Source organism: Budorcas taxicolor, chromosome 16, assembly GCF_023091745.1.
Source record: "Budorcas taxicolor isolate Tak-1 chromosome 16, Takin1.1, whole genome shotgun sequence".
In the NCBI taxonomy this organism is placed as follows: Eukaryota; Metazoa; Chordata; class Mammalia; order Artiodactyla; family Bovidae; genus Budorcas; species Budorcas taxicolor.
Window position 1 is genome coordinate 81,537,671 of NC_068925.1, and position 15,439 is coordinate 81,553,109.

Genomic DNA, 15,439 nt, shown 5'->3' on the forward strand with positions numbered 1-15,439 from the left:
TGCAGCGCGTGCAGAGGTTTGCAGGAGAAACCAGGGGAGAGAGGGCGCCAGGGCCGGTCCCGGCGGAGGGAGCGGAGCTAGCGCTGCGCCCCGGGCCAGGGCTGCCAACAAACGCGCTGGCCTCTCTGCCAGCGGCCTTTCGGGGGACGGGGGACGGGTCGCTGTCACCCCGACTCTCCAGGCACACACGCAGCCGGAGCCACTGGCCGGCAGGGGCGGAGACCAGGAGGGCGGGGCGAGGCACAGAGTGACCGCTGCGGGGACGAGTGACGCGGCGCCCTCGCTGACCAATCAGCTCCCCTAGACGCCAGCCCCGTCGTCGCCCCCTCGGGTGCCCGGGACCCGCACGCGGTCCTCGCCCCTGGTCACAGCGCAGCCCCCGCCTCGGGCCGAGGTTCATCCGTCCTACGGGGGTCCATGCGCCGGGCTGTCCGCGGTCCCCTCGGCCTCCCTGGGCTATTCGCTCCTCTGCGGTCCCCGTGAACCGTCCCCCGCACCCCCGCCCCGGGGTCCACCCGTCCTTCCCACGTCCGATCGCCGGACTGCCCACCTCCCAGCGGCCCGCAGGCCAACCCTACCCAGTGGTGATGTCCTCGTCCTCCGTCATGGTCTTGCCCATGAGGTCGCTGTCGCTCATGTAGCCGGACTTGAGGTCCACGTCTTCCGAGTCCAGGGACTCAACCAGCTCCAGGCGCGAGATGTGGCCGAGCTTGCTTGGGGAGCGCATGGGCATGGTGTGCGCGTAGTGCGCGCGCTCCCCGTGCATGTACCAGGCGGGCGGCCCCTCCGAGCGGCAGCTGCCGCCCACCGACGGCGCGTCCCCGGCCTGCAGCCGTGGGCTGGACTGGCCGTAGCGCCAGGAAAGGGGCGACGAGCGGTTGGACAGGCTGGACACGCTGCGGGGGTTGGCGTCGTCACTGTCGTAGCAAGTCATCTCCAGGGAGCTGGGCAGGCAGAAAGGCACTGGTTACCCTCCAGCCCTGCGAAGAGCCCTGAGCGCCGCCCTCAGGCACCCTGTGGTGCCTGCCTCCACCCTCCTGCCCCAGCTCCCCGGGGCCTCCAGGCGGCCTCTCAGGGTGTAGGCCCTGCTGCACGTCAGCGCAGGTGTCAGAGGAAGAGGCTGGTGGGCAGAAGGGAAGGGATCCCGCCCACTGCTGAGGGCACAGATTTTGTCATATGACCCCTGTTTGCCTCCTTCTCTACTTATTAGATAGTGAGTCAGATTCCTCATCAACTTTCCTGAGTCTCCATCTCCTCATCTGTCAAATGGAGATGAAACTATAACAGCTACTTCATCATATATAGATTCAGAAGGACCACATGCAAGTGCCTGGTATACAGAAGGTGCTCAGTAAGCCTGTGCGCAGGGTGGGAGGGGCCGCCCGAGAGGAGAAGGCCTCGGTCACCCACTTTGCTCAGAGTGTCCAGCACCTCTTTCCTGTTATGAGCTCAGGGTGAGCCAGGTGGTGGGCCCTGTAGGAGCCCTGTGGGTGCGCAGGGACCGAGACGGCAGGGCGGCCAGTGAGCAGGCTTCCCGGCCAGCGTCTCCCCTTGGGCCCTCCTGCCGGCCCTGTCATGCCTTGAGCACTTTCTCTCTCTAATGATGCGGAGCTTGGGGAGCACGGAAGTTCCCTGAAGGGGGCGCCCACGGTCCTGGGAGGTGGCCGGCCTCACTTCTGCTGCTTGGGAGGATTCTCTGCCCGAGACACGGGACTGGGCCTCACGCAGTACGGACTTAATAAAAGCAAGCTGCCCTGACGAGGAGACGAGAAGAGAAGGAAGAGGGCGTGACAGTCCTGGTCGGGACGGGTTCTCTAGGGAAGCCTGTTTTCAGGGCAAACTTGGCACCAAGAGCAGCTGTGCCCCCAGTTCTGTTCTCCAGGCAGTGCGGTGAGGGGGCAGCCCTGACCTCACCGCTCATCTTTATCCCAAACACACCTCCAGACACCTCTGAGTTGGTGGCCGAAATTCTAGCTCAAACCTGGGTCCCTGATTTCCAGTCCCAGATCCCACCTTCCAGTCTTGCTCCTCTCTGGGGAGGACGTGTGTGGGGTGGACGGCGTGATGGGCCGGAGCGGGCTGAGGGGAGCAGCCTCACTTCCTCTGCAGCCCCAGCCCCCTGACTCAGACTCTCTCCTTGCGGGGGAATCGAGCCGGAGAAATAGGGGAAGTGGCACGGGAGGAAAGGTTTCCAAAAAGGAACTAAACTGAACTACAGGCAGCCTGTGACCCCAGGGTGAAAAGCGCCTTGCTGGGCGTGCTCACTGGGCCGTGAGCTCCTCCAGGACACAGCCCGTGTCTGTCCTGGGAGCTGCGCCCCTGGTTCGCCCGACGCAGCACCACCCTGATCAGCCTGGGCGAGTCTGGCACGTGGCCCCTTCTCCCCAGCCTCTCGCTGCTCCTCCTCTAACCCGGGCCCTGTGTGCACGTCCTGTCCGCTCCCAGGGCCGAGGGAGGGCTGATAAATGTGAAGCGTTTAGTACAAGAGCCATCAAAGCTGAGGGGGTCGTTGTTTTGGCTACCGAAGTGTGCACCAGGAATGATGCGAACCAAAGGCCCAGGGAGGAAGCGGCTCTGGGCCCACAGCAAACAGAAAGGCCGCTCCAGGGCTCCTGGTTCCTCTCCCATAGAGGGAGACAAGCCAGAGGCCCAGGCGCTGCCCACGAACCGGTCAACTTCACACACGAGGCCTTCCTGTTCCCCTGCAGAAAGCAGCAGGGCCTGCATGGGGTCAAGCTGTCTTCATGCGGGGATCAGGGGTGGGGACAGGAGCCGGGGGCTGCTGCCCTTGCCCTGCGGGTGAGCCACCTGGGGTGTGACCCCACAGGAGCAGAGCGCGTGGGCCTTCTTTGGCATGGGGCTGGCAGGCAAGGTGGGGCTGAGCTGTTCCAGCAACTTCCCTGGCTGGGGAAGGAGGGCATCCAAGACTTAATCCACTGGGTACTCAAAGCGGTGAGCGGAGTCGAGCCAGACCCCTGTCCCACATGGGTTCCTGCTTAGGGCTGGGAGGGCTGGGAGGGCTGGAGACGGATGTACAGGGTCCCATAGCCTCCCAGAGACCACCTCCACTTTCTCCTCAGCCCTCCTCATCACATCCCTTCAGCAGTTAGAATCCTGCTGGCTCGAGCAGAGGTAGTCACAGAGACAGCAGGCTCTGCTTATCACGGGAAATATTTCAGATGTCTGGGAGCAATGTGCTGAGTGTCCCAGGCAGGGGATGAGGGGGGACTGGGGAGGAGCGTGGGAAGGAGGGACGAGGGGGAAGGAGGGACAAGGGGATCTCAGCAAGGGATCTGGGAGCCTCTGAGGCCAGAGTCAGCTCCGCTTCACAGTCACCACCCCCCATGAGGATGGGATGGCTGGGAAGTGATGAGTCCTCTGTCGCTGGAGGCATGTCAGTTTGGTTTGCCTATAACTTGGCCACACACCTGGGTCAGGAGAAATCCTCCCACTGCCCATTTGCTCTCATTTTCCAATCCCAGGAGGTGGGAAGGAACCAACTCTTCCCTACCTTCCTGCTCCACACCCCGAGGATTTCTCAATCCTGGCGGCTTGCCCCTTACTCCCAGGGTGTAGCCCAGCCCTCTGTCCCCCGTGGAGCTGACAGTATGAGCTCATCTGGGCAGCCCCAGGAGCCAGTGCAGGAAATTCTGAGTCATGCTGAGCCTGGGGCCAGGACACCAGGGCAGAGAGAGGCGCGGCAGGAGGGGGGCGCCCCGCATGGTGGAGGCTGCAAGGGCTCATGAGGGGCAGGAGGAGGGTGTTTGCACGGCCCAGAGGCTGGGCCGCTTGCCGGCTGAGGGGGCAAGAAGGCTGCTGCGTGTCAGGAAGGGCATGTGGAAGATTCAGAGCAGGGAGAGGAAGGGAGTGAGCAAGCCCTTGAGACACGGGGAAGTGGCCACCCAGGAGGGCGTGGAGGGGGGCAGTCACGGCCTGAGCCGCATGCTGGCTCCTCCTTCCGCCCACCCAGCGAGGCTCCAGCCTGGTGAGATGGAGTCCAAGTGTCCAGCAGAAGCCGACGCCAGGCATGGGCGCGCTTCCCCCGTGGACTCAGTGCACGCTGCCCCGGCCCAGGTGGGGGGCCCGCCCTCCACAGAGGGAAGGAGGGGCAGCGGGCTCTTACCTGTGAGTCACCTGGGACCCTCGCAGGCTGGACATGGTCTCCTCCAGGTTCTGGCGCAGATCCAGGACATTCTGCACGGTCCTCTTTCTCTGGGACTCAGGGTCTGGAGGGAGGAGAGGAGCTGGGTGAGTAGGTCGGAGGTAGCCGGAGGCTGCATCCCTGGACGGGTCCTGGGACATGGCTCTGCCTCTCAGGCCTTCCTAAGGGCCTGGGACACACCCTTGAGCCCCTGAGGTCCCGGCCCTGGAAGGGACAGGGGCACCAGCCTTCAGTGTCCTCCCAGACACCCACGGGACCACCCTGGCCTGCATCACTTTGGGGAGCCCTGCTTCTCCTAGCAGAGGTTCCAGACCAGGCCCCCGTGGTTGGGGTTAGCCGGAACATCTGCCCGATACCCAGCCTGCCATGGTGCATGGATTGGTGTTTCACCCTGGCTCTCGGAGGTGGGGGTGCCTGGATGTGTGGTGCTGGCCAGTCTCCAGGGCAGAAACACTCTGCAAGGGTGCTGTGATGTCGCTGAGCACAGAGACAGGGAGTGGTGCTGGGGGTCAGTGCTGGGGGTCGGCGCTGGGAGCTGGTGGGAGCCGGCATCAGGCCCTCGCTGGGAGCGCCTGCAGGGTCCGTCGTTGGGCAGGGCAGTTTGTGCAAGGACCCGGAGATGCTGGTGGGGAGGGGCGGTGAGCAGCTGCGGGAAGGCGGGGCATGCAGACCCCAGGCCAGAGGTGCATGTCAGGGCGAGAGTGTGTGGGCGCAGCCCCAGTGCAGACTCCTGAAAGACCAGGGCTGTGGAACCAGCCGGGGTTTGCAGGCAGGACGTCACCGCAGACAGAGGGGAGGAGACCACAGCGAACAGAAACAGACCCCATTGCCTTCCCAGGGGAAAAGCATCCGCAAAACCGAGGGTACCGAGTGTGAAGACACTCCAGAATGTCCCCTTCACTCCCGCACTCCATCCAGGAAGCCTCTGTGAAGCAGACACAGTCTGCCCGACCCACGGCTTCTCCTGGACCTTGGCCCAGTCACTGAATGTAGGCAGATCCCTCAGTGCCCCCTGAAAGGCGACCTGGGAGAGTCAGGGGCCCACAGAGATGATGGCAAAGCAACGGAGAAAACTCAACAGCTCTGACCCCCAGGCGACGGCCCCAACCAGACCCCCGGGGTCTCACCCTGGAGCCCGTGAGTCCCCCACCCACCCAGGCCCAGCAGGCGCGCGCGGCTCTAAAAGCTGCCACAGGGGACACCTCTGAGTTCAGGAGGCATCTCCCCAAGACTGAGCTGGGCTGGCGGCCGCTTGGCCTTGTCAGCGAGGCAGGGGCGGGGGGGCAGGGAGCCAGGCGCACGGCCCTCCCGGAGCCTCAGGGGCACCTTTCCCGAGAAGCAGCTCCACACCCAGGCCAGCCCAGTCCTCTCCTCTCCTCCCCTCCTCCGGGGCGGAGGAAGGCTGGCAGCGCGCAGGGATGAGGCGGGCCTTCTCGCATCACTCCTCTGCTGGCTGTGACTGCTTATCCTGGCAAGGGCCACCTGGCGCAGCTTTGTGGTTGTCGTGGTGGTTTGGCATGGAGAACAGGCAGGGTCAGAAGGTGTACACGTATATTTAAAGCTTGGCCCTAAGACGCCTATATGAGGACCAAGAATATGCTGCTGAGACACGGGTTTCTGGGCCAGCGAGATGCTTTCCATGGATTTGGCAGAGACGAGGGAAAAGGTGCGCACAGCCCTGAGGGGTGAGTGGTCCAGAGACGAGGGGACCTAGGGCAACCTGGAGACCGTGTGTGCCAACCCCCTGCAGGCCTCAGTGAGTGGAGGCGCACGGCACATGGGGGAGCTCAGTGCAGCTGCCCCATTTCACGGAGGAGACCCTGAGCCCCAGAGACGGGGCCCTGCACCTCACAGAGCATCTTGGTGCCACCAGCGGCAGCACACAGCAGGTACTCAGGGGCCATCACAAGAGTGGACAGACTCGACCACAATAAGCAGACAGAAACAACAATGGGTTGCTGTGTGTCCCGTCAGGAAGACGTCTTTTGTTAAAAAAAAAACAGGGAAAAATGTTTAACTCACACAGCATCCTCCTCATAACGTGCCAGCAGAGTGGGGCAGAGCTACCCCAAGCTATCCAAATCAGAGCCACAGAAGTCCTTGGAAGTGACCAGTCCAGCCGGGTCCGTGGCTCTTGGGGGTGGGTGGGGCGACTGGTTGGAAGTGCAGAAATGTAATAAGGAGGAATATGTGGCACCAGGGTGCCACCCCAGGAGCAGGTGGGCTTGGGGCGCAGGCGGGGACAGAGCTGGCACTGAGCAGAGCGAGGGCAGTCGCCGAAGCGCCGCCCCACCAATGCCTCCACGCCCCAGCAGCGTCCCCTGGTGGCCACGGTGGGGCACACCACCCTGCTCCCCAAAGGCCCAGCTCAGGGGAGGTCCGGCTGTGTCTGTACTCTTCACATTCTTAGCTCTAAATTACGGATAAGCTGCATCTGTAAAAGGATTCATCCCACACCCCTACCCTTCTCTGACCCCCAACCGATAACAGCCGTCATCCCTCTCCCCGCCCTTTTCCACCGTCTTCGCGAGGCTCACTGGGGTGGGGTGTTAGTCCGGGACCCACATGACTCTGACAACGATGATAGGTTTTGTCGGCTGGCATCTGGATGTGTGTGCTTTCCAGGCTCAGAAGATGGCAACAGTCTCCCTCCAACCAGCCATCACCACGGTAACACACAGTCGCCACAAACAGCATCCTCCCAGCATGCACCGGGGTGGAGTTTCTCATAGGAGACCACAGCAGCCTCCCAGCATGCACCGGGGTGGAGTTTCTCATATCAGATCACGGCATCCTCCCAGCATGCACCGGGGTGAAGTTTCTCATATCAGATCACACCATCCTCCCAGCATGCACCGGGGTGGAGTTTCTCATAGGAGACCACAGCATCCTCCCAGCATGCACCGGGGTGGAGTTTCTCATAGGAGACCACAGCAGCCTCCCAGCATGCACCAGGGTGGAGTTTCTCATAGGAGACCACAGCAGCCTCCCAGCATGCACCAGGGTGGAGTTTCTCATAGGAGACCACAGCAACCTCCCAGGATGCACCGGGGTGGAGTTTCTCATAGGAGACCACAGTATCCTCCCAGCATGCACTGGGGTAGAGTTTCTCATAGGAGACCACAGCAGCCTCCCAGCATGCACCAGGGTGGAGTTTCTCATATCAGATCACAGCACCCTCCCAGCAAGCACCAGGGTGGAGTTTCTCATAACAGATCATAGCATCCTCCCAGCAAGCACCGGGGCGGAGTTTCTCATAGGAGACCACAGCATCCTCCCAGCATGCACTGGGGTAGAGTTTCTCATAGGGGACCACAGCATCCTCCCAGCATGCACTGGGGTGGAGTTTCTTATAGGAGACCACAGCATCCTCCCAGCATGCACCAGGGTGGAGTTTCTCATAGGAGACCACAGCATCCTCCCAGCATGCACCGGGGTGGAATTTCTCATAGGAGACCACAGTATCCTCCCAGCATGCACTGGGGTAGAGTTTCTCATAGGAGACCACAGCAGCCTCCCAGCATGCACCGGGATGGAGTTTCTCATAGGAGACCACAGCATCCTCCCAGCATGCACCAGGGTGGAGTTTCTCATAGGAGACCACAGCATCCTCCCAGCAAGCACCGGGGTGGAGTTTCTCATAGGAAACCACAGCATCCTCCCAGCATGCACCAGGGTGGAGTTTCTCATAGGAGACCACAGCATCCTCCCAGCATGCACTGGGGTAGAGTTTCTCATAGGGGACCACAGCATCCTCCCAGCATGCACCGGAGTGAAGTTTCTCATATCAGATCACAACATCCTCCCAGCAAGCACCAGGGCGGAGTTTCTCATAACAGATCATAGCATCCTCCCAGCAAGCACCGGGGCGGAGTTTCTCATAGGAAACCACAGCATCCTCCCAGCATGCACTGGGGTGGAGTTTCTTATAGGAGGCCACGGCATCCTCCCAGCATGCACCGGGGTGTAGTTTCTCATAGGGGACCACGGCATCCTCCCAGCATGCACTGGGGTGGAGTTTCTCATAGGAGGCCACGGCATCCTCCCAGCATGCACCGGGGTGTAGTTTCTCATAGGGGACCACGGCATCCTCCCAGCATGCACCGGGGTGTAGTTTCTCATAGGGGACCACGGCATTCTCCCAGCATGCACCGGGGTGGAGTTTCTCATAGGAGACCACAGACAGACTGCTGTCTCTGTGAGGGGTCCACTCGGCACCCGGTGCGCACACTTAGGGGAGGGGCAGGCACACCCACCCAGATGCACACAGCATCCCATCGAGGTGGGCTCAAAACCAGGCACTTCCCCCATGTGAGACTGCAGGGCTGTTCTTTCCATGACCACGGAGGGCCTCCTACACGCACACGCGCCTCGGACGCACCCCTCCGCGGTCTGGCCGGCAGCCGGTGGCGGCCGTCACGTCCGGATCCCAGGCGCCCCACTCTGCCAGCCCACAGACGTGCGCAAGGAGAGTCGTGTGGATGCCTCTCCCGCCGCAAGTGCAGAGGGAAAAGCTGGAAGTAGAGCACAGGGGTCCCTGGGGCTGGAGGTGGGGCAGCGCCCTGGGAAGATGATGGCAAGCAGGGTGCTTTCTGCCTGAAGCCTGACCCGGGCAGCAGGCTTCCCCGGACGGCAAGACCATGAATCTCCTGAGTCCCCAAGGAAGGGCTGCCGAGTGGTACCGTAGGTCCAGTCCGCACGGCCAAGGACAGCTGCTGGCGGCAACCCCCACCCCATTCCTTCTGACCTGGAATGAGGCATTTCACCACCCCGCTGAGCTGCGTGCTCTGCGAAGAGCGGAGAGTAGTGGTACCCACTCCCCGGGCTGTCGCGGGGATTAAAGAGCGGACGTGGGTGCTACGCGCACAGGAAGTTCTCCACAGGAGTGGGGTAGGGTCCGGGGCGACCTGGACTGGCTGGAGCTACCTGCCTTGCCCAGCTCTTTGCCTTGGATCTGAAACCTGATGTAGGTGAGAGGACAAGGACCCCAAGAGATTTAGGGGCATGCAGGAAGGAGGGGGACTCAGGGCCCCTCACCCAGCAGGCACATTTCCCCAAGCTTTGCACAGCTTGAATTACCGGCTGACAATGACGGGAACTTCAGAGGCTGCCAGGTGAACACTTTAGACTTCCCTGCAACACATTCAGTTCAGCCTGGGGCGGGGCCCAGCCTCTAGACTGGCTCCTGCCTCCTGAGTGGATGGACCAGGCAGGAACCAACAAGAGGAACGGAAGTGCCTCAAGAGGAAGATTTTCAATCCCTAGCATTTCGAGCTCAAAAGAAACAGCACCTCACTCCAGCCGGAGAGGGGTAGGCTTGTGAGCACCACCAGGTGGGGAGGGGTGGGCCCGAGGCTCCGGCACTGGAGGCCTTGGCCTGGCTGCCCCGTGTTGCCCTGGGGTGGAGAAGCACTCAGATGTCACCAGTGGGGGTGACCACTGTGTAAAGGACCTGTCTGAGACAGCACAACATACATCCACCTAGAAACCCAGGCTAGAGGACCTGAGAGGCACCTCTCTCTCTCACACACCCTCTCTCAGCAACTTCCAAAAAGAAAAAAAAAAAATCTCTCCTGACCCTATCGTCCCAAGGATAGCACCTAAGTCTTCTCTAAATTCTAAAATTTGTCACAGTTTAGGCTCCTAATACACACAGGTGAAATATCAGTATAATAAGTTACAGTTCAGTTGCACAGTTATGTTCAACTCTTTGCGACCCCATGGACTGCAGCACGCCAGGCCTCCCTGTCCATCACCAACTCCCGGAGTTTACCCAAACTCATGTCCATTGAATCAGGGATGCCATCCAACCATCTCATCATCTGTCATCCCCTTCTCCTTCTGCCTTCAATCTTTCCCAGAATCAGGGTCTTTTCAAATGAGTCAGCTCTTCACATCAGGTGGCCAAAGTACTGGAGTTTCAGCTTCAGCATCAGTCCTTCCAATGAATATTCAGGACTGATTTCCTTTACGATGGACTGGTTGGATCTCCTTGCTGCCCAAGGGACTCTCAAAAGTCTTCTCCAACATCACAGTTCAAAAGTATCAATTCTTTGGCGCTCAGCTTTCTTTATAGTTCAACTCTCAGATTTATACATGACTACTGGAAAAACCATAGCTTTGACTAAGAGCCAGTTACAAACACACATCTCTCTGACAACATGACCCCTAACCAGAAGGTCCCTGGGCATCTGTGCCGCCACACGACCCCCAGTGTCTATAGATGACCACTCTGTGGACACCGAGTCCCACGTCTTTGGGAGTCTGACTCATTTCCGTCCGTCTCTTCTGCTCAAGGACATGACCTTCAAGGTCCGGCCGGGGCAGGCACTACAGGCCCACCTCACATAGCCTCACTGCTCGGAGGTCATACGGGTGGGTTCTGTGGACACTGGCAGCCAGTGACCCTGCCCTCGATGGACTCCCAGGGGCCGTGGCCTCTGAAGGCTCTGTCCCGTGTGAGGCTTGGTGCGAGGCTGAAACCGACAGAGGACAGAGCATCCTACACGCAGACCGCCCTGCCGTCCTGCAACTCCACCCCCACCCCCTCCCCGAGCCCAGAGGCCCCAGCAAGAGCCTGGGGTGGGCCTCTGTGCCAGAGCCTCCTCCTCTACCAGCACGCAGTGTGGGACAATTTATTCTGTTGCTAGTTCAGTCACCCCAGGCCTTAAGTCACAGCACTGTTGGAGGCAGCTGGTGCGGAGCCCTGCAGCGTGGCCGCCCGTGCTTCCTGCGTGGAGGCTCCCAGCTCCCCACCTTTGCCCGGGAGAAGCCTGAACCTTCTCAACCAGCAAGTGATCCTCCCACTGCTGCTGAGTGGGCAGAGCACCCAGGCAGAGCCAGGATGACAAAGCAGGGTGCTGGCCACGAGGCTGTGTGAGGCAAGGCAAGGAGCCAGCAGGGGCCAGAGAGGGGGCAGGAAGGACTCCTCTGACCCGGAATTGCGAGGCAGGGGTGTCTGCAGGCCACCAGCAGTTTCGATTTTGATTGAATGAGAAGACTTGGCTCAGGGACCCTCAGTAACATGTCTCTGGGGGGCACTCGGCCAAGAGGAGCCGTGAGGCTGGGGGCGAAGGACAGAGGCGGCCTAGGGGGCTGGGCATGTGGTTTCCGCAGGGTGCGGGCCAGTTGGCTGTGGGGCCTCGGGTAAATTACTCCCCCTTTCTGGGCTTCAGTTGCCTTATGGATAAGGGAGAATAAGGGAGAATAAGGGAGCTGGGGCTGGGGACACTCAAGGCTCTAGCCAACTCTGACCGTCTGTCTGTGGAGCTCTGCAGCTGGTGAAGCCTGAGTAAACGTCTCTTCTCCTCCTGGAGAGGGCTAAAAGTGCAGGTGCCAGGGTATCACCCCTAGAGATGCCTGGGCTGGAGCCGGGGCCCAGGAACCTGCACCGTCCAAGCCCCATTGTGGGCAACGTGGACCAGGGGTCCCGTCTGAGAGCCCAGACACCTTGCTGCAGCCTCCAGAACAGTCTGCCCATTGACACCAGGCTCTGACTTCCAGAGGCCAGGCCTTGGGGCAGTGTGTCCCAGGCCCTCAGCCCAAGTGTGCTCCCTGGGCACAAACAGCACCGTCCCCTCTCTGGGAACGCCCACTCGTGTGCTGATCCTGGTGGGGAGGAGAGTGCCTGTCCCCAACAGGCCACCAGGGGGCGCTGCCGGGCGCTGCCGCAGTGCTGCGGGCAGGCGGCTCCCGGCGTTAGCACAGCCCCCTTGGGCGCCGGGCATGCCAGGGCTGCCATCCTCCCCAGCCAGGGGCTTGGCTCCTCCAGTGGGAGCCGCCGGCTAGAACAGAGGGGCAGTGCCTGGCCTCCGGGCACCCGTGGGCTCCAGGCGGTGAGCTCGGATGCGGGGCCAGAGCGTGGAGACCCGCTGCTTTCTGCCCCAGCAGCTACGCGGAGTGCCGCCTCTGGAGAGTGGGTCAGGCTTCACAGCCCTGCCCTGGCCGCCCTTCTGCTCTGCAGGGCTCCTGGGCAGACGCGTGCCCGTGCAAGAGGGAGCAGGGTCATCGCTCTAGCCCCTGCTCCGTGCCTGGCCCGGCCCTTTCGGGGGGCACTGGTGACCTCTCTCTGCAGCAGGCAGCCCTCAGGCCCGCCAGCCAGCCCAGCGCAGCTACTCCCTGACGTCCGGCACGGTCTGCCTTGGGGAAGACCTGCTGGTCCAGGGCAGCTACGCAGAGGGCTGTGGGACGCGGGGGCGCCCGCCTCCGGCTCCCTCTCATCTGCTCCATCTTCCTCTGATGGTTACAGGGCTACAGGGTCAGAGAGCCAGTTCCCGATGTCTCCTGTCCACCCCACCCTCCTGGGCCTCGAGGGCTGGCCTCCTGCAGATGGTGGCCGCCTGCCGCGCGGGGGTCGGCCCGTCCCCTGAGGAGCCTGGCTCTCCTGCCCCAAAAACCTCCTGGCTCACTGGCAGTGTTATGGTGATGCTGCCCAGAGCTGTCACGTGACACCGGCTCCAATGGAGTCGCTGCTGCTGGGGGCAGAGCGGTTGTTATGGCAACCGTTCTCACATTAGTGAGGACCATCTGCAGGCAGAGGGGGAGGGGAAGGAAGAGGGTGGGGGTGGGCTGGGGCTGGGACCAGGTGTGGCGACAATCGGAAGGGGCCCTGGGGGATTTTGGTTGTGACCTAGTAACGTTGGTATCAGCTGACTCGGCCAAGTCCTCTGCCACCTGCCAGGCACACTTCTCTGGACTTTCAGATTGTAGCCCGTGTAACTGTCAGGACAACCCTTTGAGGTGGTCTGACTATCATTCCCATTTTACAGTTGAGAAACCTGAAGCCCAGACAGGGTGAGTAAGCTGCTGAAGGCAATAAAGCCAAGACCCTGACCAGATGGTCTGACTCAGGGAATATCACCATCTAGTATTATCGTGGCCACGATCCACAAATGCACGTGTGTATACAGTGTGTCTACAGAGAGCTGACACACAGAGCATGACAGTCATCCTTCTAAAGTGCACAATTCAGTGGTTTTTAGTACATCTGTAAAGTTGGAAAGTGACGTTGGATGGCATCACCAACTCAATGGACATGAGTCTGAGTAAATTCCGGCAAACAGTGACTGGCAGAGGAGCCCGGCGTGCTGTACCCCACGGGGTCACAGAGAGTCTGGACTGTGCAGCAAAGCTGCACAACCACTGCCACTGTCTGATCCCAGAATGTCTGCATCACCCCTCGCCCCAGCCCCTGGCAGCCCAGGGCTCCTTTCTGTGTCTGTGGGTCTGCCTGTTCTGGGTGCCCCCCAGAAAGGAATCTCAAACACGCTGCCTTTCGTAACTGGCTCCTCACCTTCAAGGCTCATTCACGTATCATGTGTCCGTACTTCACGCCTTTCCAAGGCTGAACTGTTCATGCACTGTGCACACAGCGCCCCACTGCGCGCGCGCACCGCGCACACAGCGCCCCACTGCGCGCGCATGCTGTATTCTGTGTTTCTGCTCATCATTCGATGGGCATTTGGGTCACTTCCATTTTCTGCCTGTTTTATGACTAAAGCTGCTACAAGCATTCGTACCCAAACTTCATGGACACATGCTTTCCGTTCTCTTGGATAAATGCTTGGAACACAACGCGGGGCGTACAGTGTCTGTGCTGCGTCGGAGCAACTTCCAGGCTGCTTCCTGGAGCGGCCTCACCGACTCGTCTCCACCCGAGGAGCGTGAGGGTGCTGACCTCGCCACGTTCTTGCCGACACTTGTCACTGTCTGTCCTTTGGCTTGCAGCCACCCTAGCGGGTGTCTCACCAGAGACGTGGCTTCCACGCACCTAATGATTTATGCAGTTGAGCATCTTCCACGGTGAAACTTACTATGTTTAAGCACAGTTGCATCAGCCCCACGCTGGCTGGCGACAGCACAGCAGAGAGAGGACAGCTGGGCCACCAGAGCCCCCCGACGGCGCCGCCGAGCCCCCCAGCGTGGTCTGCACCAGCGCCCACTCTCACGCCCCGTCTGCCCTGGTCCCCCACGTCATTGCCTTTCCCGGGCCTCCCCGGGCCAAGTGCCAAGACACACTGTCTCTGAAGGGGCGGCCTTGCTGGGGGTGGGCGCTCCTGGCGTTAACACCCCTGGCTGCAGGTTCCCCCTGTCAGCCTCCTCTGCAGACCCGCCCTCCCTGGCTCCTGGGGAGGGGCTGCACCTTGCCCTCCTACCCTCTGCACAGGGCCTGCAGCCAGCATGGCCTCGGGACTGTCCACAGGAACGCGATCTGCGACCCCCACCCTCTCACTTGTAAGATGAGACGTCGGCCCTGGGACATGGAGACTGGGCTGTGGGTACAAGGTCAGCAGGCCGTGTGCCAGCCTGGACGCCCCCGCCACCAGCCTGGAGGAGGGCGGGTGTCAAAAGGCTGGTGGGAGCCTTTGAGGCCATTTGAGGGGAGAGACTGAGGCCCGATGGAGTGGCAGAGACCTGGGCAAGACGACAGAGCCAGGCGGGCGCACAGTGGAGGCGGCCAGGCCCCACGGAGGGCTTGGGGGACAGCTGGGGGCAGGGCCCGGCCGTGCGGGGCCACCCCGAGGGGGCGCCCTCTCCTAGGAGGCCCCCGCCTCTCGTCCAGGAACCCATCTGCCACACAGCAGAGCTGCCGCCCGCCTCGCCCGGCCGCCCCTGGGGGCTCCATTTCTGAAAAAGCCTTCTGTGTCACTGATCCCCTCAACCTCTGCTCCCCCCGACCTCGAGGGCCCTCAGGCTCAGCCCATCTGCCAGTAACACCTCCAAGGCAGCCCCAACACCCACCGAATGAACCCGGCTAACAAAGGCCAAGACTCTCTCCACTCACCCGGGCTGGGCCCAAGAGCAGCGAGGCGGCGAGCTGAGTCTCAGGAAGGCTTCCGGCAAGGGGTCTGCCTGTCTGCTGAGTCGCTTCAGTGGTGCCTGACTCTGCGACCCCGTGGACTGTGCCCCCCCCAGGCTCCTCTGTCCCTGGGATGCTCCAGGCAAGAATGCTGGAGGGGTTGCATGCCCTCCTCCAGGGGATCTTCCCGACTCCGGGCGCGAACCCGCATCACGTGCGTCTCCCACGCTGGCAGGCAGGCTCTTTACCGCTAGCGCCACCCGGGAAGCCCTTCCAACTGGTGGAGGAGGGGGGCAGAGCAATCCGGCATAAACCTGCGAGGCTGGCTGGGGCCGCTGCGGAGCAGGCAGGGAGGGAGACGAGCAGGTGCCTACTTAACGCCCAGTGTAGTCATCGTGCCTCGACAGGCCGGGCTCAGAGAGGCCACTCCGCTCCCGAAGGTCACACCGCCGGTGTACGTGCTATACTGGAATCTTGAG

At 61.5% G+C, this 15,439-nt stretch overlaps 1 protein-coding gene across 1 annotated transcript in view; it reads right to left on the reverse strand.

The window, feature by feature from the left end:
• The window catches only part of NAV1 (neuron navigator 1), a 194,710-nt gene that overhangs the window by 73,898 nt on the left and 105,373 nt on the right, over positions 1 to 15,439 (reverse strand). The window contains exons 5-6 of the mRNA XM_052653483.1: positions 4,124 to 4,226; positions 579 to 944 (exon numbers count right to left, since the gene is read on the reverse strand). Of these exons, the coding sequence (XP_052509443.1) occupies positions 579 to 944; positions 4,124 to 4,226 (469 nt within the window). The remainder of the gene's footprint in view (positions 1 to 578; positions 945 to 4,123; positions 4,227 to 15,439) is intronic.